General features: G+C 52.4%; 1 protein-coding gene across 2 annotated transcripts in view; it reads right to left on the reverse strand.

The window, feature by feature from the left end:
* Nucleotides 1–23,132, reverse strand: part of EPHB1 (EPH receptor B1) — a 425,029-nt gene extending 401,897 nt beyond the window's left edge. For both annotated transcript variants that reach the window (XR_012380507.1, XM_073899766.1), the window contains exon 1: nt 22,689–23,132. Coding sequence is in view for 1 of the 2 variants with exons in the window: in XM_073899766.1 (XP_073755867.1) it covers nt 22,689–22,746 (58 nt within the window). In the remaining variant the exon portion in view is untranslated. The remainder of the gene's footprint in view (nt 1–22,688) is intronic.
* Nucleotides 23,133–24,800: the final 1,668 nt, after the last annotated feature.

The following is a 24,800-nucleotide window of genomic DNA, read 5'->3' on the forward strand; positions in this document are numbered from 1 at the left end:
CTCTCTCTCTCATGAATAAATAAATAAAATCTTAAAAAAAAAATTAAGACAGAGATGTGTTGATGCCTACCCAACTCCCATTTCTCTGTATTCAATGAGGAGTTCACCCCTACATCTAGCAAAACTCCCACCTGGCAAAGCATTCTCCTGTCTGGTACCCCATGTACAGATCATTTCTATCCTCCTCAGATGACCACTTCTACTCATAAACTGACCACTAGCTATCTCATGGTAGTCTGAAGATTGAATCTGCCCCCACTTCTCACCTCTACCCCGTTTCCAGCCAGGATGCCTGCTCCCCTCTGCCCCTCAGCCTCTGATCAGCTCCCTGCTCACCCTAAAACACAGTCCTGTCAGAGGGGAGGCCAGATGCCAGAGGGCTCTCAGGGAACCACAGCACTGTGCTCAGCAGCATGGTCAGGCCATGCTCAGGTCACCTATCACAAGCCAAGGGAATCCCCCCCCACCCCTACCTGGCTGTCTGCCTGTCAGGCTCTTAAACATAGTACTAGGGACTTCCAACCTCATTACCCGGGAACCAGACATAGGTTTCACTTCCTGTGGAGTGACAAGTCAAAGGAAGGGGAAAGAGAAATCTATAGCCATGGCCCTGTAATCACCCAGGCGTGTGAGATAACCACCTGCAGGCATATCCTGGTACCTGGTTATGTCTTCCCTCTCTATGCCCTTCCTCATGGCTCTTAGAAGAGTCGGGGGAATGGATAACCCCGTATTCTTGGGTGAGCCAGGAATGGGGCAGGGAGGGGAAACACTGGAGAGCCACCTGTTTGAGAAGTAGGTGGTTGGGAGCCCAGGCACAAGATCTTGAGAGGTGTCTGTGAACCTAGCTAGACATGCAGGAGCTCCTCCACCTGTCACTGCACCTTCTTGCTCTGGGCCAGGTCGGGGGTTGGACTTGATCCGCCTCTATAGGGATAATCACTCAGGCAGCCTTGGGCCAAGGAACTGACACGATCCACTAGAATCAATCACGTCCGCTGTGACTGGAGGGGCATCTTGCATTCCCAGAGCATGTCTCAGGTCCAGAGCTAAGCACTTCATACACACTGGCTCCAGTTCCTACTCCACAACCTCTTACTGAAGAACCCAGAGGGGAGGAGGCCGAAGCCTGCACCCCCACCGGACTAGGGATGAAGATGAGTGGTTTTCCATGCTCACCAGCAGGGAAATGTGAGCCAGTTCTCTGACCCCCAGCACCACATCTCTCCCACAGAGGCAACCTTTCAGTGTAAGGCCAGAGAGGGACTCTGCGCATCCCCTCCACCATGACAGAGAAACAGGGCCACCCAGCAACAACTGAAGCCACCACACCACACACCTCCTTCCGCCACACCGGCCACAGGCTGGGGAGCCAGGTGCTAAGAGCATCAGGGTGGCTGGCCCTTTAAGGGATGAAGGAGCTGCATTAACTCTAGAATTGGAGATTTATTGATATTGCTGTATCCAGAACAAGTACTAGGAGTGTGCTCTCCAGTTGCCTGCAATTTCTAGGGCCACAAAACGGGCATATCAGCAGACGGAGTGAGGCCTTCAAACATTATTTTTAAACTTTATTTTTTTATTTACAAAAACAGGTAGCCAGGAACAAGCCAGAGTTGAAAGACTTTATTTTGGGGACGCCTGGGTGGCTCAGTCAGTTAAGCGTCTGCCTTCAGCGCAGGTCATGATCCCAGGGTCCTGGGATCGAGCCCCAAGTCAGGCTCTCTGCTCAGTGGGGAGTCTGCTTCTCCCTCTCCCTCTGTGATCTCTCTCTCTCTTGCTCTTGCTCAAATAAATAAATAAAATCTTTCAAAAAAAATAAAGACTTTATTTTTTTTTTAAATATTTATCCTGGTTACTGAGGGTTTTGGTGCTCCCTTAAATTGTGCACCCAAGGTGAGTGCCTCACTCTTCACAACCTGGAACTCTGGTCCAATGACAAGTCCTGGAGATGTGGTGGGAAGGGAACAATGGGCCACAGGCCCTTTCCTTGCTAGTCCGGGGCTGTTGGGACTTCATCCAGACCTGCTCCCCTGGGGGTTCATGACCTGGGAGGCCCTGCTGCCCAGGCCAGGGATTCTGGGTCAGTGATGCGTGATGGCAGGCTGCTGAACATCACCCCAGCACTCAAGCCTGTGTACGTGCACCAACTTTTCAGAGACTTGGAGCCCTGGCCCTCCATCTACTGGAGTAGGTGAGACAGAGCCACACACCAGTAATCCACGGGCCAGACAAGGCACTGGCAGGCAGGGTAAAGGCAGGGACCTGGAGGAGGTGGCCTGGAGATCTGTTTAGATGCAAAGACGGACACGGGAGAAATAATGATGATAATGACTATTACATGCTTTCAGTGGGCTCTCACTGATGATGCTCAACAATCTTACAGGTAGGTGGTGCCATCCCCAATGATCAGATGAATAAACTGAGGCAAGGAGAGTGTGAGGAGTTTGCCCAAGGCCAGGGATGGAGTTCAAATTCAGATCTGTCTAACTCAAGTGCTCTACCAAACTGCTTCAGGAAAAGATATCAGCTCTATCTGACCCGGAAACAGTTCTGGAAAATCTGGGCGGCAGGAGATGAAGAACCAGGTGCAGAAGATATGGTGTCTGACTCCTTCACTTACCTTTGGCAAGTACTTAATTCTGCTGAGTCTCCATTTCCAAAACTCTATCCTGATAAATAAATATGGTAAAATATTAACAATTGTTAAATCTGGGTGGTGGGCCATACATGCTCATTACACTATGACTTTTTTGTACTTTTAGAAATATTCATAATAAATTGGAAAAAAATGTTCCCAGGTCAAAAGTGATATATGATCCCATCAGAAAAAGTCCCTGGAATCAAAACAGCTGACTAAAAATAGCCCCATCAAACAGCTGCACCAACCCTCTCATGGCATTGTGAGAATATAAATTGGTTCAGCCTTTTCGGAGGGTAACCTGCAATATCCATCAAACTTTTAAACAAGCCATATATTTTAAAAAAACTTTTTTTCACACAGGAAAGTTGCTTGAATAGAACAAAGAACCCCCATATACCTTTTATCCTGATTCACCAATTTTTAACATTTTGCCAAATTTTTTTTCATTCTCTTTCTACACATATTTATAGTACAATAGGATATAACATATTTCATACACATTATTGTGTTACACATACCTTTATTATAGTATATACACACACGTTGGTTGTTTTGCTTATTTATTTTCCTCCATGAACCCTCTGAGAGTAGGGTACATACATCAAGACAGCAAGGGTATTCCCTTACTTGGCCACAACATGGTTATCAAACTTGGAATATTTAACTTTGTTATAATACTTTCATCTAATGAAACCCTCTCCCCTAATGTTGGAGCCCACTGTCAATTGTCAATTATCCAAACACTGTCCTTTAGAACAACTTCTTTTTTTCAGTACAGGATCTAGTAAAGGATCATTACTTGTTGTGTCTCCTTAGTTTTGTTTAAATCTGGAATGGTTCCTTTAAAAAAAATGCTCAAACAAAGGTTTGTTGGGGCACCTGAGTGGCTCAGTAGGTTAAGCAACTGCCTTCGGCTCAGGTCATGATCTCGGGATCCTGGGATCGAGCCCCGAATCTGGCTCCCTGCTCAGTGGAGACTCCACTTCTCCCTCTGCCCCTCACCCTGCTCAGGCTCTCTCTCTCTCAAATAAATAAATAAAATCTTTAAAAAAAAAAAAAAAAAAAAAAGAGGCTTCTTCCCTGACTCAGAAGTTGAGAGGCTGGGACTCTTGACCAAGGTGGATCTGAATTTGGTTGCTATGAGGCAGGGCCTGGAGATACTGCATTTCCAAGGAGCTTGCAAGTGAAGCCCACAGACCACACATAGAGCATGAGACCAAAGAAAACAGCTGGTGAAAAGCTGGTCCAGAGCATTGCAAGAAGCATCTTGCTTTCCCTGTCAGCAATGTCAAATGGACCTCAGGACTCAGGAATCATGTCAGCAATGTCAGCTGGGCCCCAGGACTCAGGACGAAACAGTGATGCTGAACCCTCCCTCACAGGAACAGATCCTGGGCTTTCTGGAGCCAGAAGGTCCAAGACAAAGAGGCATACATCACAGAAACAGACCTCTCTGCCAGGTCCCCACACCAGATGATGCCGGCTTTGGGCAGGGCAAGTCTGGATGGAAGGAAGACCTGTGCCCTGCCTCCTCTACCACTGCAAACTCTTTTTCCTTCACAAGTTACCCCCTCCTTTAGGAAGCCACCCTGGTTACCCTAAAGTACTCCAAACTCTCCATCCTCTGACTTCCTATAGCACTGACTTCCTGGGTGTACCCCTGAGCACTCACCTGACCATAACTGCTATTCCAGGCACCTGCCTTTCCCTTCTAGGTACCTGCCTTTCCTCTCCCATTGCCACACTTCTGCTTCTGCTACTTCTCCCATGATGTACTCCCCACCACTCTCCATCTCCATATAGTCAAGGCCCAGTTTACCCCTAAGATTCCCCTAGAAACAGGCCTTACAATGGCAGCTCCTCATCTGAACTGTCCTTGGGTCTCTCCACCCAGCACCGGGAGCCCCAGTCTTGTCTCCACAACCAGATCTTCAGGGCCTCCTCTGCTGTCATTGCTTTTGTTTGACCCGAGTTCCTGGCTTTATGCTGTGGGGGCACCAGCATCAGCCTCTCCCTGAGTGACCTACGAAGTGTAACAGAGACCCAGTCCGTCCATTTGTCCATCTATCCCTCCACATTTACCAAGTGCCTACTCTGTGCCAGGCCCTGGGCTGGATTCTGAGGGACCCCACAGCCAGATGGGACACAGCACCGACTGCAGCTTTGCTCGTGGGCACAAGAGGGGCTTGTGAGAAGTGATGTGAGGTCTAGCTGAGCACACCAATCCTTGATGGCACCACAACAGGCCTCTGCATCCTTGTCACGTGTCACCTCCCCCGCGATTACTGTGATCACTGATCATCACGCAAATCATGGCAAGCATGGCTGAAGCACGCACATCATCCCCAGTGTTGCAAAGCCTGTGGAATCCTGAGTCTGTCATCAAAAGTTCAGAAATGAACCTAAGGCATCTTCCTCAGCATGAATGCAGCACAAACCAGAAGGGCTGTGAAACCCCTCAGGAACTGGAGCAGCAGGAGTGAGGTGAGGAACAGCCTGGGGTGCCCAGCCCTGAGAGTCTGGCCTGAGCCTATGTGTGCTTCCCTGTGTGGGTTCAGACCACCCTTCCTAGGAGAATCACACCTTTCTTCATGAAAAGAAAACCCGAAACCAAAAGATACCTATAATAAGAACCACGCTGGGGAAGCAGAACCCTTGGGGATGTCTACCTGATTTCTGCTGTCACCACAGAGACGCAGCTCCCCCTGCCATGCTGGGCAGGGGTGGGGGCACAAGTCCTTCCTTCATACATACACAGGAGTATGGTGGAGACGGGGTTAGAACTTGGGGATGACGCATGGGAAATAAACACTGGGAACACAATCCTAGATCATCCAAGGTATGGTTTCCTATGGAGGCTCACACAGGCCCATAGCAACAGCCCACCTTCCAAGGTCCTGGCCCTTGTCTGGGGATGTACTTCATCCCTGATAACTGATAACCATCCTTGTGGAGAAGATCATGGTCCATCCCTACCCCTACCCCAGGAATAAGACCCAGCAGGTAACAACCTAGGGTCTTCTCAGCACAACACCGCAACCCAGTCAGGGGTGGCATTCCCCTGTTACCTCCAAACAACCATCCAAGTCAAAAATGGGCCCAGAACAGACAACCCAACAACAAAAGTGGACAAAAGATCTGAACATCCATTTCATCAAAGAATATATATGAACAGCTGAGAGGCAAATGAGAAGCGCATCATTAGTCATTAGAGAAATGTACATGGAAACCAAAATCAGATGCCATTATATCACCACAAGAATGGTTAAAATTTAGAAGACTGACAATATCAGCTGTCAGTAAGGACATGGAGTACCTGGGACTCTCATACATTGCTGGTAGAAATGCAAGGTGGTGCAGCTACTCTAGAAAACAAATTGGCAGTCCCATAAAGTCAGACCTACACTTACCATATTCTCCAGCAAATCCACTCTTGGGTACTTACCCAAGGGAAATGTAAACCTATGTTTCATTTTGTGTTCACAGGAAGACATGTACTCACAGTAGCTTTATTTATAAAAGCCCAAAATGAGAAACTAGGAAAAAACGTCCATCAACTGTTGGATGGATGAACCAACCGTGATGTATCTGTGATGGAATACTACTCAGCAATAAAAAGGAAGGAACCAGTGATAGGGGCAACAACATGGATCAATCTCAAATGCATGACCCTAAGTGAAAGAAGGCAAACATACGCTCTGATTCCATTTATACGAACTTCTACAAAAGGCATAACTAGAGATCCAGAAATCAGCTCAGTTGTTGCCAGAGGCCAGGGGCGGGGGTTGGGGAATGACAGTGAAGGGATGTGAGGGTATTGAAAATGTTCCGGGGCGCCTGGGTGGCTCAGTCGGTTAAGTGGCTGCCTTCGGCTCAGGTCATGATCTCGGGGTCCTGGGATCGAGCCCCGCATCGGGCTCCCTGCTCGGCAGAGAGCCTGCTTCTCCCTCTCCTTCTGTCTGCCGCTCTGCCTACTTGTGCTCTCTCTATCTCTGTTAAATAAATAAATAAAAATCTTAAAAAAAAAAGAAAATGTTCCATATTGTGTTGGTACGGTGGCTACACAACCACATTCATTTGTCAAGTCTCAAGGGATTTATACAATTAAAACCGGTGAATTTTATTATGCATAAATTATATCTCAAGAAAATTTATTTCTTTAAAAAAATGGACACAGATGGGGATTAAGGCGTGCACTTGTTGTGATGAGCACCAGGTGATGCATGAAGTGTTGAATCACTATGTTGTACACCTTAAGCTAATATTACACTGTATGTTAACTGACTGGAATTCAAATAAAAATTTTTTAAAAAATTAAAATTAAAAAGTGGACCAACAGACTCCAGTAACGATTTTCAAATCTGGTACCCTCAGCGCTGGCATCCAGAAAGCCCAAGCTGACACAGCCAGGCTCGTTCAGGTAATGAAATACTTCACGCCTACTGGTAAATCACCACTGCCTGAGGCTTCTGGTTACCCTTGTGCCCCAGGACCCAACAACTAAAGGTTAATCCCAGCCAGCGGGGGTCCTCCTGGATCAGCCAAGATGGACACCCTTCCCAACGGGTGAGTGCCACACTAGGTAAAAGTTAGATGGAGAGACAGATGGTGCAAAGCAGCGCTCTGACTCAGCTGAGAACTGGTTACTTTGCTGCAGGCTTATTTTGCTTCCGTCATGTATTCTGAACAGGGGCGAAAACTGATTCTTGGGGGACACAGGAGAACAAAAACACTTAGCTATTACAATGGTTTGGGGTCCTTCCAAAAGCCCCAGTATATAAACACATACACAGTATGTCTGTAGTATTAACATTTCACAGGGTCTGGAGTGCTTAAGAAGAAAATGTCTGCAAAGACTCCTTAGAGCAGCAGCAACGAGAATCGGGCTGAGAGACAGTGGACTAGATGCAGATCTCCACGGGAGAAAGTGACGCCCCAGGGCAGCGCCTCAGCCCAGGTGTGGAATTGCCACCTGCTAAGATGACCTCTGCGGTGGGTCCCAGTCATCGGCATAGTCAGGTGGCATACTTGGGTGTATACGCAGGTGGATGCACACACTTAGGGTGTGGAGGAGGGAGGAGCCACAGGAGCACCCGTGATCCTTTTCTCTATAGGACACCTCTTCATGGGAAAGCCAGTCAGTGACTCACTGGCCTCCTCTGAAAGCCCTGAAGCCAGCTCAACTCAGCAAACTTTCCCCGGGACCCCCGGGGCCAGCACCCAGCTTAGCCCAGGCCATTGAGACGGCTGCAGTCAAAACTCCACACTGCAGTCCACAGGGACTCAAGTAGAAATCCAAGCCCTCCTCCCCTTTCCTCCCTGACGTCTGAGCTTTCTGGAGCCCATGATGGAAGAACCGCGCAAGGCACGTTCAGGGTTTTCTGCTGTGTTAAATAATAAAGACAACTTCCAGAGGAGAAGAAAATCAGCCCTGTAGATGAGTGCCCCACTATTGTCAAGCTCAGCCGAGCCCGAGCCTCCTTGGGAATGGCTTGCTTTGTACGCTTATACATTATGACAATGCTATAATTGTTCTTTCAGTCTCTTCCCGATATTTAATAACAACATGAAGTGGGAGTCGCAAAGGTCAGCCCTACCGTAGAATAAGCTCTGTTCTCATTGTCCTTTTCTGAATAGTGTCTTCCATTTGCCAGGCTGTTCCAGGCCCGTGAGCCCTGGTGGCGGAGGCCTGGAGCTGTTACAGAAACAGCACCACCTCCTCAGGGTGGAATACTCTAATTTGCTAAATGGTCCAGTGTCACTGTCTGTCTGTATCATGCGCGTAAGTACACGCACAGACACACACACTCTGGGCTTTCTTGCACTCTGCCCATGCTGCCCTCCACTACAAGCCCAAGAACAGAAAGGATATCAACTGCCAGGAGTAGAGAAACTAGGAGATACACACACTTGGCATATTCATGTGGGCACTTACTCTCTCCTTAAGTGAGTACTGAAATGTCCTAGGACTGCAGATGAATAGAGTCGCATAAGTATGCTAAAAAGAACTTTCTTTAAATCGATTCTGAAAGCTTACCCCCAGGTAGCAAACGGGGGTCACTCTTTGCAGGACACAGCACATGACAGTGGACCAGGAAGCCGCGGTGCCCTGAGCCCTGGTCCGGCCCTGGCACGTTCCAGGTGGCTGAGCCTCCTTGGGGTGGTCATTTTACTTCTCTGAGCCTCAGCTGCCAGATCTGTAAAATGGACCTAATTCACAGCCTGTCTGAAGAAGACAGGACTCCCTCCGATGCTGAGATCTGGGATTCTCTCTCTGAAGACAGGTATCAGAGGAGAGTTTTCAGGGGCCAACCGGTTATTGGGGGCATTTCAGTGCAAGGGTCGCCTGGAAGGCGAGTGCTCAGATAAGGCGAGGAGGAAGTGCATTGTAATTCCGAACCTGTGTGCTGTTGTGAGTAAACGTGTTTCATGTCTGGGCAGGGTTCGGTTTGGTAACTCACACTATAAAAGAGGGCAATGTAACCCTGGCGGTCCTTGTAGGAGAGCAGCTTTGTACCCAATCCCGAGGGTATGATAGTTGCTAAGGAACCATTGAGATGCAAATGAATTGGCAAATACTTAGCAGCAAGATATCAGAAAAGGGTGGGGAGGGGACGCTTTGAACAAGTTAGTCAGGTGAGTGAAAGGAAAATTACTTTCCTCTGATTGGAAAAAGAAAACCACGGGTTTTCATGTCGAGCAGCGGCATTGTGCTCCTGTGTAAAAAAAAAAAAAAAAAAAAAAAAAAATTAAACTGTTCTTTTTCTGCTTGGCTGGGAGTAGAGGAAAGTTGGAGCCAAGAGCAGGGAACTTGGAAGGGCAAATGGAGTCTTCCTCTGATGTATTCTAAGCAGATTCCTCAAAAGAGGAAGAGACATCTAACGTACGAAGGAAGACATGTACAAAGGACTCTGAAGACCAGCCATCTTTATACAAGTCTCAGAGCCTTGACAAAAAGTACACAGAACACAATGGATAAATATTCTACTGATGTAAAACGGAAATTCCAAGTGAGACTAAGCCAGGATTGATAATGCCGAGAAATGAAGGGAAATGAGCCATCCCGTTGTTCCTAGGAGTTTGCATTTCTTTCATTCTTGCTCTCCACTGGGTATCGAATTTAAATGCAACGATTACATTAAGATGTTCTGATATCTATGTCGCAACCCAGAGAGCCACAGTGAGAGGTAGGGCCCCTCGCACAGTGTTTTTTCATCTTGCCCCAAATAGGAGCCCTTCTTCAAAGCCTGGTTGAGATAACTTTGCCTTAAAATCACTTTGCCTTTAGCCAAACACCCCTGCTATTTGTCTGCTCAGGAGTTGGAGTTTGATCATGATGCTCAGGAATAGAAGTAACAACCTCATCAAGAAAGAAGCAATTTGCGCAGCCATCCTGGGTTGTTAATTTTCTCCATGACCTTCGGTTTCCCCAGCTTTTCCCAGGTCTTCCATCGGGACTACCACAGACACAGCAGCCCCCATCTACACCCCCTCTCCGACCTGCAGGCCCCGTCCTTTCCTTTACTGTTCTCCATTATGTTCCATGATTCAGTTATGCGGGAAGGTTGACTGGGTGTGGTATACCAGCACCAACTCCTGCTTCTTGTAACGGCACCCTGACTTTTTGTGGGGAGCTGGTCCTCATTTCAGGCCAGATGTTTTCAGGTGGGTCTGGGCTAATCTCTCCCTCCAGCTCCAGAGATGGGTCAAGCGTGCCTCGAGCCTGGCCAATAAGTGCATTCCATCATCCCGGTGACAGTCTGATTCACAAGAGGGGCTTAGGACCCAAGGAACACCAAGGAGACCAAAGTTCCAGGGCTTTTGCTAGGAGGAGCACTTCTGGGAGTGAGTATTTCTCTTTCTGTGGAAGTTTCCAGAGAATGTGACTTTGCGCTGCCAGTGGCCACATGACAGTCTTGCAGAGGCCTGTCTGAGGATGAAGTCAACATAAATGACTCTGTTCACTGTCCCTTCAGATCCATTCTCTACCTTTCTTTGCCCTCTCCTGAGCCTCAGGAGACTGACCTTTCTGAACCAGGCTTCCATGACCACTGCCTTCTTGCTGAGTTCATCCCAAGTGCTAGCAGGAAGAGAGAACGAGGAGGTAAAGGAGTTCAGGGAATACAATGCCCCTTCTCAGGCCCTGCATGGTTTGGGCAGCGGCTGCCTTCCTCTCTCTATGTCTACAGCTCCTGTCAAGGAACCCTCTCCCATGCTACAGCTCCTGCCAGGTCCCAGTAGCATCACTCCCTTCCCTCGCCCTGTGGGCCATGGGGAGTCATGGTTTCCCACTGTTGCCAGCTCCTGGCTGCCTGTCCATCCTCAGTGAGTCCCTTAACCCTATTCATAACTGCAGAGTCTCTTCACTAAACTCTCCTCAATCAACCCTTGGAGAGTGCAGTCTGTTTTCTGCCAAGACCCTGGCTGACACAGACACAGAGTTAAGGAACAAGAAAAGGGAGACTGAGTCCTTAGACAGCACTGGTGGCCCTAGATGTCCTCATAGCCAAAGTCCACTGTCCAGTAATAACAAGTGCCAGTCATCACCTCTTACCCTTTGCTTTCCTGCAGCTTGAGCTGAACATCTGCCTCTGCAACCAAAGATATGGCTAATAAAATAGACCAAGCCCTTGATGGAGAGCTCCAGATGTCCACCTTCATGAGACACAGAGGAAGAAAAATTCAGCCTTGCTTTCTCATTCCGACCCACTCCCATCTCTATCTGACACATTTCTATCCATCCTCCAAAGAGTTTCACCCTGGATCTCTCTATTGTCTCTCTCTTTCTCCCATACACACATGCACACACATGCACATACACACACTCCTCCCCACTGGAAGTATGACCTCACCTGGTCTCTCCTAGCAGCTGACATGTAACCGTTATACCGCATCAATCAGACTCCATCACATGTCCTGTTACAGCCTGTAGGCTGCATGGCTCTCTCTCCCCCACCAGTCTGTTAATAAGTGGCTCCTTGAAGGAATGACTATGTCTTCTTTACCTTCATGTTTTCAGCTTCAAGGACAATGCTTCCCGTGTAGATGTTCAATAAATGTGTTCTGCTTGAGTATTCATGAAACTGATGGCTCCTAAGCAAAGCTGTCAGTTCTGTCTCTTTGCTCCCACTCCTCATTTCCCTCTTGTAGAATCTGGCCTCTCAGGTCTGGGAGTGGCTCAGCCTTCACTTGGGAGACCTGGGATGGGGCTGGTCATCCCTCAAGGCAGCCTCTTCCATCTTGGTTCAGCTTGGCTGGAAAGAACTTCATAATCAAGCCAAAATCTGTCTCGCATGCAGAGTAAAGCTAAGCCTGTTTGGCAAGACCAGCCTTTACATGCTCACAGAGACAGGCCTTCCCTTCCCCATCCTCTCCCTCATTTCAAGTTGTCCAAGCCTGCATGCACCTTGTTTATCCCTTCATAGCACTTTCCTAAAATTATATTCTACGTCATTTGTCGTCTTCATGACTCTCCCCGCAAGAGCTGGGACACTTTCTGTTCTGGGCATAGAGCCTAGCACATAGTAGGAGGCTAAGAAATACGTGTTAGATGTTGAATGAATGACATACCATATCTCCTCCCCCTCCCCAGCTTCTCCCTAAGTCCTCTCCAGTCTTCTCTAAACCATCCTTTCTACTACTTCTGCCAGGATATTTTGGCTTTCAATTGTTGCATAACAGACAAACCCCAAACTTGATGGTCTTAAACAGTGACAACATCTATTTTGTTAACAAATCCGTGATTTGGACAGGGCTCGGGGAAGAAAGCCTGTCTCTTCCCACTGGGAGTCAGCAGGGATGGCTGAAAGGATGGGGGCTATAACTGTCTGAAACCCCCTCACTCCGAAGCCTGGCATTTGATGCTGGCAGTGGGCTGGGATCAGAGCTGGGGCTGTGGCACCAGAACATCTACACAATGACCTCTCCAGGCCACTTGGGTTTCCTCACAATATGGTGGCTGGGTCACAAAGGCAAGCACGCCAGGAAAGAGAGAGCCAGGCAGAAGCTGGGATCCTCTATGATCTCACGTCCAACGTCATGTTATGCAGGATCTCTTCTGCCATATTCTTTTCATTAGAGTAAGTAAGAAGGCCCACCCATATTTAAGGGGAGAGGAGCTGGACTTCATATTTGACAAGGAGGGCATCAAAAAATTTGCAGAGATATTTTAAACTACTACACAATACATGACCTCAGGTTTTCACACAACACACACTTACTGATACTACCTATGTGTCACATGCTAGGAATATCATGACCATTAAGATAGAGCCCCAGCCTCCAAAGGCTCACAGCGCTGTGGGGTGTCCAGCAAAAGCAACAGGCAATTACAGACTAGTGGGGAATGAGCTCCCACAGAGGGAGGCAGAGGCAGCTATGGTAGGGACCAGGAGGCCACCTAATCCAGCCTGGGGCTGGAAGGAAGGCTTCCAGGGGAAGGTGACCACTCTGGTGAATTCTAAAAACGAGTTAGGGTTCGCCAAGAAAAGATCAGTGAGAAATGCATCAAAAGCGGAACAGGCAGGTGCAGACCCAGAGGCACACAGTGGCAGAAGCTCAGTTGGCCTCTGCACAGATGGGGACAAAAAGAAGAAGAGACGGTGCCCAGGTGTGCGTACCTGTGTAGTGTGTGTGCATGTGTTCCCATGTGGAGCAGGGGAAAATGAAGCAGCAGGCGATGCTGCTGGCCAGAGGGACAGGAGGAAAGAAGGACCTGGACTGTGAAGGGTCTTGCATTGGTCGGGACGATGCTGGAAGAGATTCACACACGTAGTAGCCAGGATGAACCAAAATACCAATGTGTGGTCTGACACCCAAAGTCTGGTCTGACCTCTGCCCAACACGGGACCCTGGGCATCTGCCAAAACTCGATGGATTTTCCGATGAGACTGAGGCCCTCTTCCTTGCCCTGAAAGAGTCTGTGCTCCTCCATCCAGCCCCTTAGGATGCATTGCCAAAGGGGCTGAAAGCATCCCTGGATGGCTCCCCTTCCACCTTCCCCAATGAGGCTCCTCCTCCCCTTCCCCCCTCCTCCAAGCTCACCACCCAGTTCCAGCTCAGCATCAATGAGAAAGCCAAGGGCAAAGGTTCTACCTTGATATGTTAGAAAAACAGCAAGAGGAAAACAAGAGAATAATTAACTGCAGGGCCCGGCTGCCTCTCACAGATAAGGCATTTTCTCTGCTGCCACTGTGGACGGGGCTGCCTGCAATTTTCCCAGTCCTCCTGCTCAGCCCTTTCCACAGTCACGGCCCCAAGGGGGACCAGCCACTGTCCAATGAGACTAGGACACTGAGGGGTTGCTCTCCTCCCCATCCTCCCACACATCCTTCCATGCTCAAAGCTGCTGCTAAATCCCAGTGTCCTCTGATGTCATGGTGTCTGCACCTGGCCAGATGGGTGGGAGCAGCCAGGACTCGAGAAGCAACACAGCCCCAGGCAGGACAGGACCCAGAGGACAGAAGCTGGGGAGGTCCCCAAAGGTGAGCACCTGCAGCTCTCCCTTCCCCTGGAGCTCCAGGAGACCCACAGTGACCCACAGTGACCTTGCTCCCCACACCCCTCCAACTCCCACCACTAAAAGCCAGGCACAGATGCCAAACTGCAACCACCTAAGCAAAACAGTTCATCAGAGACAAGAGCCAGATGGACATGCAGCAGAAAGAAAACCAATAATGACCACAGTGGGGGGGTCTGATTGCGGGGGAGCACATGGGAAAGGCAAAGAGCATGCAAGAAAAGGCAAACTGGAAGGGAAAAGGTTTTCTTCCAGCTGGGGGCACAGGTGGGGCAGTTCCAGAGAGATAAGGAGAGCCTGGCCACAGGAACCTGAATGTGGAGACCCTTGCACTGTCTGGGACCCTTGACAGCACTTGGCAGGACAGTAAACAACTGCTGCATAAGAGATGCTCCCTGAATTAATTCCTGAATAAGCAACATTAATGGGAAAGGTGCTGAACTGGGAGGCAGAGGCCTGGGGAGTTGTCCCACTTGTCAAAACATCAGTTTGCATCTTAGCTCTTTTTTTTTTTTAAGATTTTATTTATTTATTTGACAGAGACACAGCGAGAGAGGAAACACAAGCAGGGGGAGTGGGAGAGGGAGAAGCAGGCTTCCCATTGAGCAGGGAGCCGGATGCGGGGCTCCATCCCAGGACCCTGGGATCATGACCTGAGCCAAAGGCAGACGCTTAACAACTAAGCCACCCAGGCGCCCCTGAATCTTAGCTCTTAACCAACCTCTCAGAGCCTCGGCTTCGTTACCTGTAAAATGGAACAATGAGTGCTTGGATATTAAGGGTATACACAGGGACCAGCATGTGGCAAAGGCTCAATGGGCAGAATGAGCTTAGTTCAGTCCTGGTTCTAGTGCCACCAGGCTATAGGAGTTCTGGAAAGTGTCTTCCCTTCAAGTCCGACCCCTTGTCTCAGCTCCCGAGAGCTCCCGAGAGCCCCCAAAGGCCAGTGCTAGGCTACAGCCTGGGGTTCCTGCTCCCCTCACTTGCCCCCTCCCCTCCTGGCCACCTGCCTTTGCCCATTTCTCTGCTCATTATCACCTCCACTGGGGGATGGAGAAGCAGAGCAAGGAGGTTAAATTCAAATCAGTCACTTTGTCACTTGCTGTCAGGAAGCGGGAGGAGAGAGAGGAGAGACTCAGGGCCTCAGGTGCAATCTGCAGGCAGAAATGAGTCCTGGTAATTCTCGAGAAATTTCCTGTACGTGTCCACATTGGCCCAGTTCTGCTACAGAGAACTCCAGGGGAACCTTCCAGGAGGGGACAGTGCAGCCTCCCGAGGCAGCTGCTAATGGTGTATCTGAGCTGCTGGGATTTCACCTGATCTGGAGGAATATTTCTCTGGGTGATGCAAGGGGAAACAGGTCATTCTTACTCTCACTCTTTTTCCCGTTTAGCAAATGGCTTGTCCGGAAGCCCTCATCATCAGCAGAGTCTTAAAGTATGGTGAAGGGCTCCCAGTTCTTCAGTTCTGGGCACTCTCCCACAGAGCTGGGCAACATTCCATGCTGGCTGGGCAGTGAGCGAGCGAGATGCCTTTTCTCGGCTGTGGAAATGAAGCCTTCTCGTTCACCAAGTTAGAGGCAAACTGACAAGCCAGGTGCACTGAGAGACACCTGGCAGATGATACTACGTGGGACGAGCGCGGACTGGGCTCCAGCACTGCCTGCGCCACCCACATGGGCCTGGGCCTGCTGCTGGCCACTGGGAGGTCCCTAGAACAGGGCCTGCCTCCTGGAGGGCATGAGGCTGAGGCCCTTCTTGATGCTAGCCAAGCTTGCCCTCGCTCATCTCTGATGCCCAAAAACAGGGTCTTGAGCTGCCCCTGCAGAAACCCCACCAGCCTATGAGCAGTCACACCCACCCACAATTAGCCAGGGGGTCACCATGCCCCACCATGCCCCAGACAGTTCTCTAATGGTTTACACCCCTACTTCTCGCACTGCTTCTACCCCGGGGTTTGCCCCCACCCCACGCCCCCGCTACCCTCTCCCCCATGATGACCCCTCCTCTAGTCTGAGTCAATAACCAGAAGACCGAGGCACAAAGAGAGAGAGGGAGCTAGCACCGGTGCATCTGGCTGCTGGCTGTGGCTCAGGTCCGGTGCGTCTGGCTGCTGGCTGTGGCTCAGGTCCGGTGCGTCTGGCTGCTGGCTGTGGCTCAGGTCCGGTGGAAAGCAGTTTTCCATTAGCAAAGAACCAACCCTTGCCCTATCCTCCAGACCTCCCTGGCAAGTGTGTTCCCATTTCTCTAATCCCCAGAGGAGTGATCAACAAAAGCCAGCGAAGTAGCTCAGACATCAGGTGTCAGGGGTCTCTGACGGAGCAGGTGGCCCTGGCGGGGCCAGGCAACGCCCCCTCTCCCAGCACACTCAAACACACTCTGACTGAGAGCCCCAACTGTTGCTGAAATGGAAGTGGAAGCCACAGAAGGAGCTGAGGAATTTCTCATGTACTATTTTGCTTTTAAATATGAAATCTCTCCCACGGTGTAACTTTATTACTCTAGTAATTTCCTCAGAAGGGCAGGCATCCAATGCTCTGTTTCCCCACCACCTTTGGAGACACGGAAATCTGATAGAAATATTCATGTTGCTTAAGTGGCTAGTGCAGAAGAGGGAGACATAAAGGGAGCTCTTCCAAGGAATGCAGACTCCTGAAATCCAGGTGGAGGGATGTGCTCTAGACTGTCAGGTGGAGGCAGGTAAGGGTCCCATGTGCCCTCTCCACCACCCCCAGGATGCATGGGGTGCCCAGGCCCATCTCCTTTGGGGACACTTGCCTGTAATCATCTCTTACTTGGGAGAGCTGGCCAGGGCAGGGAGAGGAGGAAAGATACTCCAGTCCTTCTACTAGATTCTTGATCACAAGGTATGCTGTGGTGCAGGTCTCCAACAGTGTGTGTGTGTGTGTGTGTGTGTGTGTGTGTGTGTGTGTGTGTGTGTGTGTGTGTGTGTAGGGTGGGAGTAAGGGTAGGAGGTGGGAAAAAGGGCAGGAAGGGAGCTACGTAGAGACTGGTGTTTGAGCTGAAGCATTGAGATGATCTGAACACTTCACTCATCTCTTCTCCCATGACCATGCAAACACGGAGTGCTCAGTAATCAATGAGGTACCCAACGGCCAGTGGCTGATGAGCAACTGGAATTCTTCCTGCCCATGGATTCAGGCTGATCCGAACCTTTCTTCATGCAAAACACTCAGAAGTGGTGTAGGAAGGTGGATGGTTATGAACACAGACTCCAGAACCTGACCACCTAGGTTCAAATGCACTGCCACTTAACTATCTACATGACCTTAGCCAATAACTTATCCACTCTGTACCTCAGTCTTCTCACCTTGAGAAAAATGGGAGTAGGGTTGATAACAACACCTGACAGATACAGTTGTTGTACTAATTAAGTGAATTAACTTATGTAAAGCACCTAGAACAACACCTCGTGTAAAGTTGGCTATTATCGGCTGTTCCCAAATATACTGGTGTCAGGCTGCCTGCATCTGAATCACTGGTGCCCTTTGTTAAAAATGCAGATGTCCAGGCCATTCTGACTCAGCAAGTGCAAAAGGGAGCAAGACTACCCAGGATTTCTAACCACAGCTTAGCTGAGAACCTCCCCCTGAGCAGTGTTTCCAAGAAGCACCTACATCAGGATCTTTAGGGAGACCAGAAGCAAATTCTCAGGGTCCATCCAGACCCGCTGAACCTTTGGGGTGAGCACCCAGGAGTCTAGAACAAATTGCCTAGGTGCCACGAGGCTTCCTGAAACCTGAGAACCACTGCCCCAATTGATACTCCCCTCTTCTGGCTTTTAAAATTGTTTCCACCCTTTGCTCACATTGGCACCTGCTATGCTCCTGAACCTGAGTGTTATTAGGAACTCTTAGAGACTAGCTACACATGAGACAGTGGATTGTTTTGATTCAATAATAAAAAAATATCTTTGACTTTAACAGCACCTTAATTTTTAAACTAGTAGAGGTATATCCTCATAACATATATAACTTGTCCAGCTTCTAAGGTTGGAACAGGTGAGCATCACAACCCAGAGAAAGACACTCAGCCAGGGGGACTGGTGATTTCCCCAAACCACAGAATTGGGAGATGAAAAATCCAGATGGAGGACTCTGGCTTCACAATCCAGCCATCTGTCTCCACCTCATGTGGACCTCAGCCCCATCCTCATGGTCAGACCCCATTCCCGACCCTGCACCTCCTTCCACTACCCCAAGTTCACTAAATTCAGTCAACCAACTAGAAAATAGGTAGTTTCTGATAAATGGGGTGAGGGTGGGTGCACACACTAGATCCAGAGGAAGGGGTCGTGGTGCTGTCGCGCACTCCCTGGCACCATGCTTCCTCTCCGGTCCAATCTGCTTTATCAAAGATTACTTGTAGATGGGTAAAATTGCAAAGGATGCCATATCATGTCTCTGCCTCATGGGCTTTTCCCAAAGCACGTCTTGGTAATTAGGATCCATACTGGTGAGGGGCCAGGGCAGGGGCTCTGAGATCTAGGTCTGGGTCTGCAGAGGTCAACAAAAGGTGGGAGGGACTGGGGCAAGATACTCTGTGGCCCAGCAGGGCTTCCTCATGCTCCTGGGCACCGTTGGTGGCGACTCTGCTCTGCCAACCCAGAAGGTTCAAGCTGGGGCTGGGTCCAACCTCCACAGCTATTTACCCTGCCAAGAATTTTCTCAAGTGACTACCCAGAGCTGCGTTGCCCTACCCCACCAGCATTTCCCTTCGCTGGCTTAAAGGGGGGTCCCTCCACAAAGACTGAGTAATAGCCACCTTTCCGCAATGCACAGAAAATAAAATCACCTAACAGAATTTCCTCAAATTTACTTTTCTCTCCCAGACATTTTTTTTTTAAATCTTTGGCGCCTGCTACTGCTGGTAGGCTCATGCACACTCACGGATGCCCAAAACAGATGCACACACAGCAAAGAAATATTAACATAAAATGCAGAAACAGCCAATCAGTGCCTAGCCTGGCAGCCTGTGGTAGACACAGGGCCTGAGGTTGGGGGTTTTTCACCGTGAACTTCTAATGGAGATTTAAGTGTGTACCGTGTAGCTCAGTGCCCTTGCATTTTAAGGTGGGGTATGCCACGAAGGGGCACAGTAACTCAGGTGTGGATCCATGCATCAGCAACCCCTCCTGAGAACCCACTCTTTGTCAAGCCCCAAGAAATCTACCACCGAATCAAATACAAGAGCGTGTTCGAGGACAGCAAGCCCAGGACTTCACTCTAGGCCACACCTAAGAGCAGGTCTCCTGGGCGTGCTCTGGTCAGCCAGCGTCCAGACACTGAGGCCATCTGCAGGTATATGGTCATTCGTGGATGCCAGGGGTGCGGATGCGAGGATGCTAGGAGCTTTCAGTGATGCCAGATGGCTGCCGCCCAGAAAGGCCAATACACTTAGTCCACTCTGAGGGCAGGGTGTCTGCTGCCAGCCCAACATGTCCCACTGCTGCGGAAACACCTCGAAAGACGCCCAGGCCTCCAGACCCTGTTTTGAAGAGCACAGGCCAAAGGGCAGCTCAGACAATGCAGATGGTGGCCTTCCCCCGTAGACCCCAGCAGCCTGTTCTCAACAAGCTCCCAGACCCAGTGTGAAAAAACATGGGCTTGAAGAGGCAGGTGTTTGGAGACTAAGAGGCCTGGTTGTGTGTCCGGAAGGCCGGAGGATAGAAGCATCCTTCCCCCCCAGCCTGCCCTGTTCTCCTCTGAAAATAGACTTTAAAAGCCCCAGAGAGCCTTTTCCCTGCAGTCGCATCTCTCTCCCCACAAAGCCAAACCACTGGCTAGAAACCGGGAAGGGGAGGGAAAAGGAGGGAAGGGGGGCTCTCTTTCAGTGTGGGTTTCCCACACCCCATGCCAACCAGCCCCTTCCTTTCTCCCGCCTCGGCAGAGGGTCTCACAGGGGTCTGCCTGTCTGGCCAAGGGTCCCCAACTGGCCCATGGCTTCCACTGTGCCTTTGTTCCTGCCCTGGCCGGGGCTGAGAACTACCTGATCTTGCAGCTGCCGGCCCTGGGCCACAAGTCCCCCCGCGCAATTCCACCAGAGCTCCCCCCACCTCCTCGCTAAGGGAAAGAAGACAGACACGGTAAGTGGCCAAGGAGCAAAGAGGGGCGCCCCTAGCCAGAGCAGAGTTTGGGAGGGACCTGCTGTCTGAGTAAGCAGCTCATTGATCCACTTTTCTGATAATTATTCCTCACTCATCACAAACCCAATGATGCTGGCCCCAGTCCAGCCAGGCAGGCGGGAAGGCAGCTCCGTGTGTGAAGAGGAGAAAATGAACCTGCCTGCGCTCGTTGGAGAAGAGATGGGAGTGAATGGTGTGTACTATCCCTGCGCACTGAGCAGGGACGATGGGGCTGCTTTAATATTCTGCTGAATGTGGCGTTTCTTTTAACCCTTGCTGGAGAGATTTCCAGCCGAGACTCAGGCTCCTCTTGCCAAGCTACTGGCAAAGTTTCTGGGGCTGTGCCGAGAGAAGGGACACAAGTCCCACAACGTAAGCCACTCCAGGCGACCTAGTGACAGGGCCCGTATACAGGGCTGGGTGCCGGCACAAGGGCACCCTCCCTCGGGCAGCTCCAGCCCAGCAGACGGGGAGAGCTCACCAAGAAGAGGTCAGGAAGGAAACTGCCGGCATCCAGACGCCTGGTGTGTTCCCACGCGCTTGCTCTCCAAACAATTTTGCTCGCATGCACGTGCCCCCCTTCATCGATGGAGACCCAGTGCCAAGACCAGGCTCCCAAAGTGGGCACCCATCTGCTCTCCGGGGCCCAGCCCCTGGCCCTCTGGCGCGCGAGAGAAGAGCGGCGGGTAGGACGCGCCGCCCAGCGCTGCCAAGTCCAGCCTCGCCTGGCCCTTTGCTCTTGCTCGCTCACCCAGGTTGTCCTGCCTGGTTTGGAAGTGTACAGCGCCGTGCTCGTCCGAGCTCAACTGCTCCCGCCCTCGCCCCTCTGTAAGTCAAACCCGGCCGACCAGCTCTGCTCCCGGGTGTCCGTCGCCCGCGCTCCCCACAGCTCTCGTCCTCGCACGTCCCAAAATGCAACCCCTCCGCACAAAGACCAGCAGCCAGGAAGGGCAGCGGGAGGCAGACAAAAAACCCATCTTCAGAAAAGCAAGTGAGGGCTTTCTAGGCATTAATCGTCCCACCCCCGCGCCGCCACCAGAACGAACGCGGGACAGAGCGGTCTTCCCTACCCCGGGAAGGAATCAGCCCCGCCCCGGGGACCCCGACTGCCCCAGCGCCGCTGGAGAAAGGCAGCGCTTTCCGGAGGGGTCAGGGGCGCTGGACCACGGCGTCCGGGGTGGGGGCGTTTCCCACCGGGCAACCGGTAACAGCTTGGCGAGGGACGGGGCAGCCCGGCCGAATGAGCCTCCAGTTCGGAAGGCGGCGCGGGCGCCAGGGGCCGCGTCCCTCCCGCGCGGAGTCCCTCCCCGGAGTTTCAGCGCTCCGGCCACCGGGAAGCGCGGCTGCGAGCCCGGCCGCGGCGGCGCAGCAGCCCCCGACAGTTGCTGCCACCCCGGCAACTCCGCTCGGTTCCCGGGCTCAGCCGCGTTCCCAGGAGGGGTGGCAGCCCGCGCTCGGCGGCAGGGAGCGGGAGCGGGGGAGGGGAGCGGGGCAGGGATTTCCCACAGGGATTCGCGGGCGCCGCCGAGCGCGGGTGACCCCGCTGGGCCAGGCTTGGTGCCCGCGGGGCGCGCTTGCCCGGCCACGGCCCGAGGCTCAGCCAAGGCTAAGTAGCAGGGGGAGTGTCGCTGCCCGTCGCCTCCCACCCGGCGAGTCTCCCTTCCCAAGCGAAGGCGATGCTGGGCGAATTTCGGCCGGACCGACCACCCACCCACCGCATCTCCGTTCCCAGGCTCAAGAGGCGATAAAGGTGTCTGCCTCGCCCCGACTTGACCCAGGAAAGGTGCAGCTCCACAGGCTCCGGGACCACCGAGGTACGGCAATGAACTCAGCCCCTCTCCGGCGGCCACTTTCGGGGCACCGGGGCAGAGCTCCTCTGGCCCCCGCGCTCAGCGCTAGCCCGCCGAGCCCAGAGTCCCGGAGCCCGCCGAGCCCGAGCTGAGGAAAAGGAGAGGTGGCGCACGGCCACCTAAGCGCATCCGTGGCCAGGACAGGAGGGGAGCCGATAGGCGCCCGCACTCCAGGGGCCGGAGAGCCCGAGCCGTCCCTTCGTCCCCAACGCCCGGCGCCCCCGGAGCTAAGGAGCCTGCACCGCAATGCAGCGGGCTCGGCGCTCCCGGCGCCAAGCCGAGGCTGCGGGAGACCCGGGCTGCCCGGGAGCGCCGGGGCGCGGGGGCCAGGGGCTCCGCGAACCGCCTGCGGGCGCTGAGAGCCAGCCGGGGGCGCGCCAGGGGTGCCGCCCCAGCCTCGCGCTCGGCCGCGGCCGGGGCTCCCCCACTGCCGTGCCCTCTGGTCGCGGGAGACGAGCGGCGCGAAGCAGCCCGAGCAGCCCCCGGGGATACAGCCGCCAGCCGCCAACTTGCTCTGCGTAGGCTACGTTACCTTCCATAGCGGCCACTGCGGATGCCAGGAGGAGCAGCAGCAGGCAATCCGGGGCCATCGCCGGCCGGCGGCCCCCAGGCCGAGCCCAAGCCGAGGCGGCCGCGCGGGGAGGGCGCCGCGTCCCGGGGCGCCGCTGCACTCCCCGCCGGTGGCTTCTCCGTATCCTTTCGCGCTCTCGCTGGGACCGGACTCCCCGGAGCGCGGCGTGGGCGTGGGCGGGAGTGTGCGCGCGTGGGGCGGTGCGGGCGCGCGTGGGTGTGGGTGTGCATGTGTGTGTGTGTGTTTATGGGAGAGGTGGGTGTGTGCGTGCGCGTGTATGTGAGAGAGCGGGCGAGGGAGTGTGAGCTGGGGAGAGCGCGCGAGCGCGTGTGCGTCCTGGTGTCACATTGCGAGCTACAGCGGAGCCTACGAGAGGACGGAGCCGGCCAGACTGACGGGGGAGGGAGCGGGATCCCCCACCATCAGCGCTCTCTCCACCCCTAACACCTCCTGTCCAATCAAGGAATCAAACCTGCAAAATTCCCCCGTCCAATCAGGCGCGAGCACCTCCTTACACTGGCTTTGTTAGTTTAAGAAAAACTTTTGCTTGCAAGGCTGTGCGGGAGGGCTTGGAAGGCGCTAGGAGGGGTCCGGGCTCCCCCTCGTGGTGCTCTCGGAGAAGCGCACCGGCCCGCCCAGCTCCCCGTGCCCGGACCTAGGGGGCCTAGAGAAGGAGCCAGTTCAGGCCCATACCCTTCCTTATAGCCCACCAGGACTGGGTGAGCTTTAAATAATCATTTTTTTTTCTTATTTCATCTTAGCGACATGCACCCTGACAACCCATTATAGTGCAACGCGAAGGCACACCCTATCCCTCCTATCCATAGCGCTTCCCCTTCTCATACGGTATGGCTTTTACAAATCATTTATGTTTATTGGTGGGTCTCTCCTTATTAGAACAAAGAGGGTCTCCATTCTTGGGATTCGTGTGTGTTTTGTTCACTACAGAAAGCCCAGTGCCTAGAACAATGCCAGGCCCATAGAAGGGGATGGCATATACCTGTTGAATGAATGAATGAATGAATGAATGATTGAGGTTCAGAGAATGTGTGGAGGGCTGCTCCAGTGTGTGCAGGGCACTGGATATGCTTCATGTCCAACTCCCTGCTGCTCTAATCCTTTACAAGTCTCTGGCTGTCTTTAGTTTTCACTTCTGAATGCATTCCGTGAGCATCCACAGACAGCTTGACCCCAGAAGTCAGTTCCAGTGAGAGACACCGGTGGCCCCACAGGACTGGAAGGAGGGACAGCATAGGATTTTGCAAGGTGAGGCACACAGAAAGGCCCCCTAATTGTGGGTGAGACCTTGAGCATGGATTGGAAGGACTTGAATAGGCAGCAATGAGGGGACAGGGCCTTGGAGGTAGGAGTGATTCTCCCAGGTCCCAGCTCCCACAGCTCTGCTTTCTCTTCCTGTCTCTGGACATAGCCAGTGTTCTAGATCAAGGACCTGCCTTGAGGCTGTAATGTTGTGCTGGAGAGGTGTCTTCACCGCATCACTCCCACCCCAGACCTGATGATGGCCTGGTCCTACAGGGTCAGGGAGGACCTGTTAGATACCCCTTCTAACAGCCACAAAGGCGGCTCTCTCTGCCCCACCAAGCCCTCCCCAGAGTCGTCAATGTGGTGACCTCTTGCGCACTCTCTGTCCTCCTCCTCAAGCTCTGCTAAATCCTTTTCCCACCTGTGTGTGTGGCCTCTCCTTTGCTTGGGCTGTTACCCCCTCAGTCACAGCCAGACTCCTCTCCCTGTTGGGACACTGCTTTGCTTTCCCCGCCCTCATGCTCTCACTCACACTGCTTCCCTCTCCCCCCACCCTCCATTCCACCCTGCCGCTGCCCCTGAAAGGTGGGACCCCCATCCACCTCCATTCCCTCATCATCCACCGAACGCCATGCAAGCTGCCCTCTGCCCTGCCACGCACCACCAACATCGCTGGAGTAGTCACCGTGGGAATGACCCGGCCCCGGTTACCCATCACCCCCTGGATCCCCAGCACCCTCCCGCATCAGTGACCAGCCTCCCTTCCCGTGGTCCCCTTGTTCTTCCTGTCTTACCACTTCTTACTGTTCC

This window comes from Callorhinus ursinus, unplaced genomic scaffold (genome assembly GCF_003265705.2).
Source record: "Callorhinus ursinus isolate GAN/ISIS: 27379988/994484 unplaced genomic scaffold, GSC_fseal_2.0 scaffold1, whole genome shotgun sequence".
Classification (NCBI taxonomy): domain Eukaryota; kingdom Metazoa; phylum Chordata; class Mammalia; order Carnivora; family Otariidae; genus Callorhinus; species Callorhinus ursinus.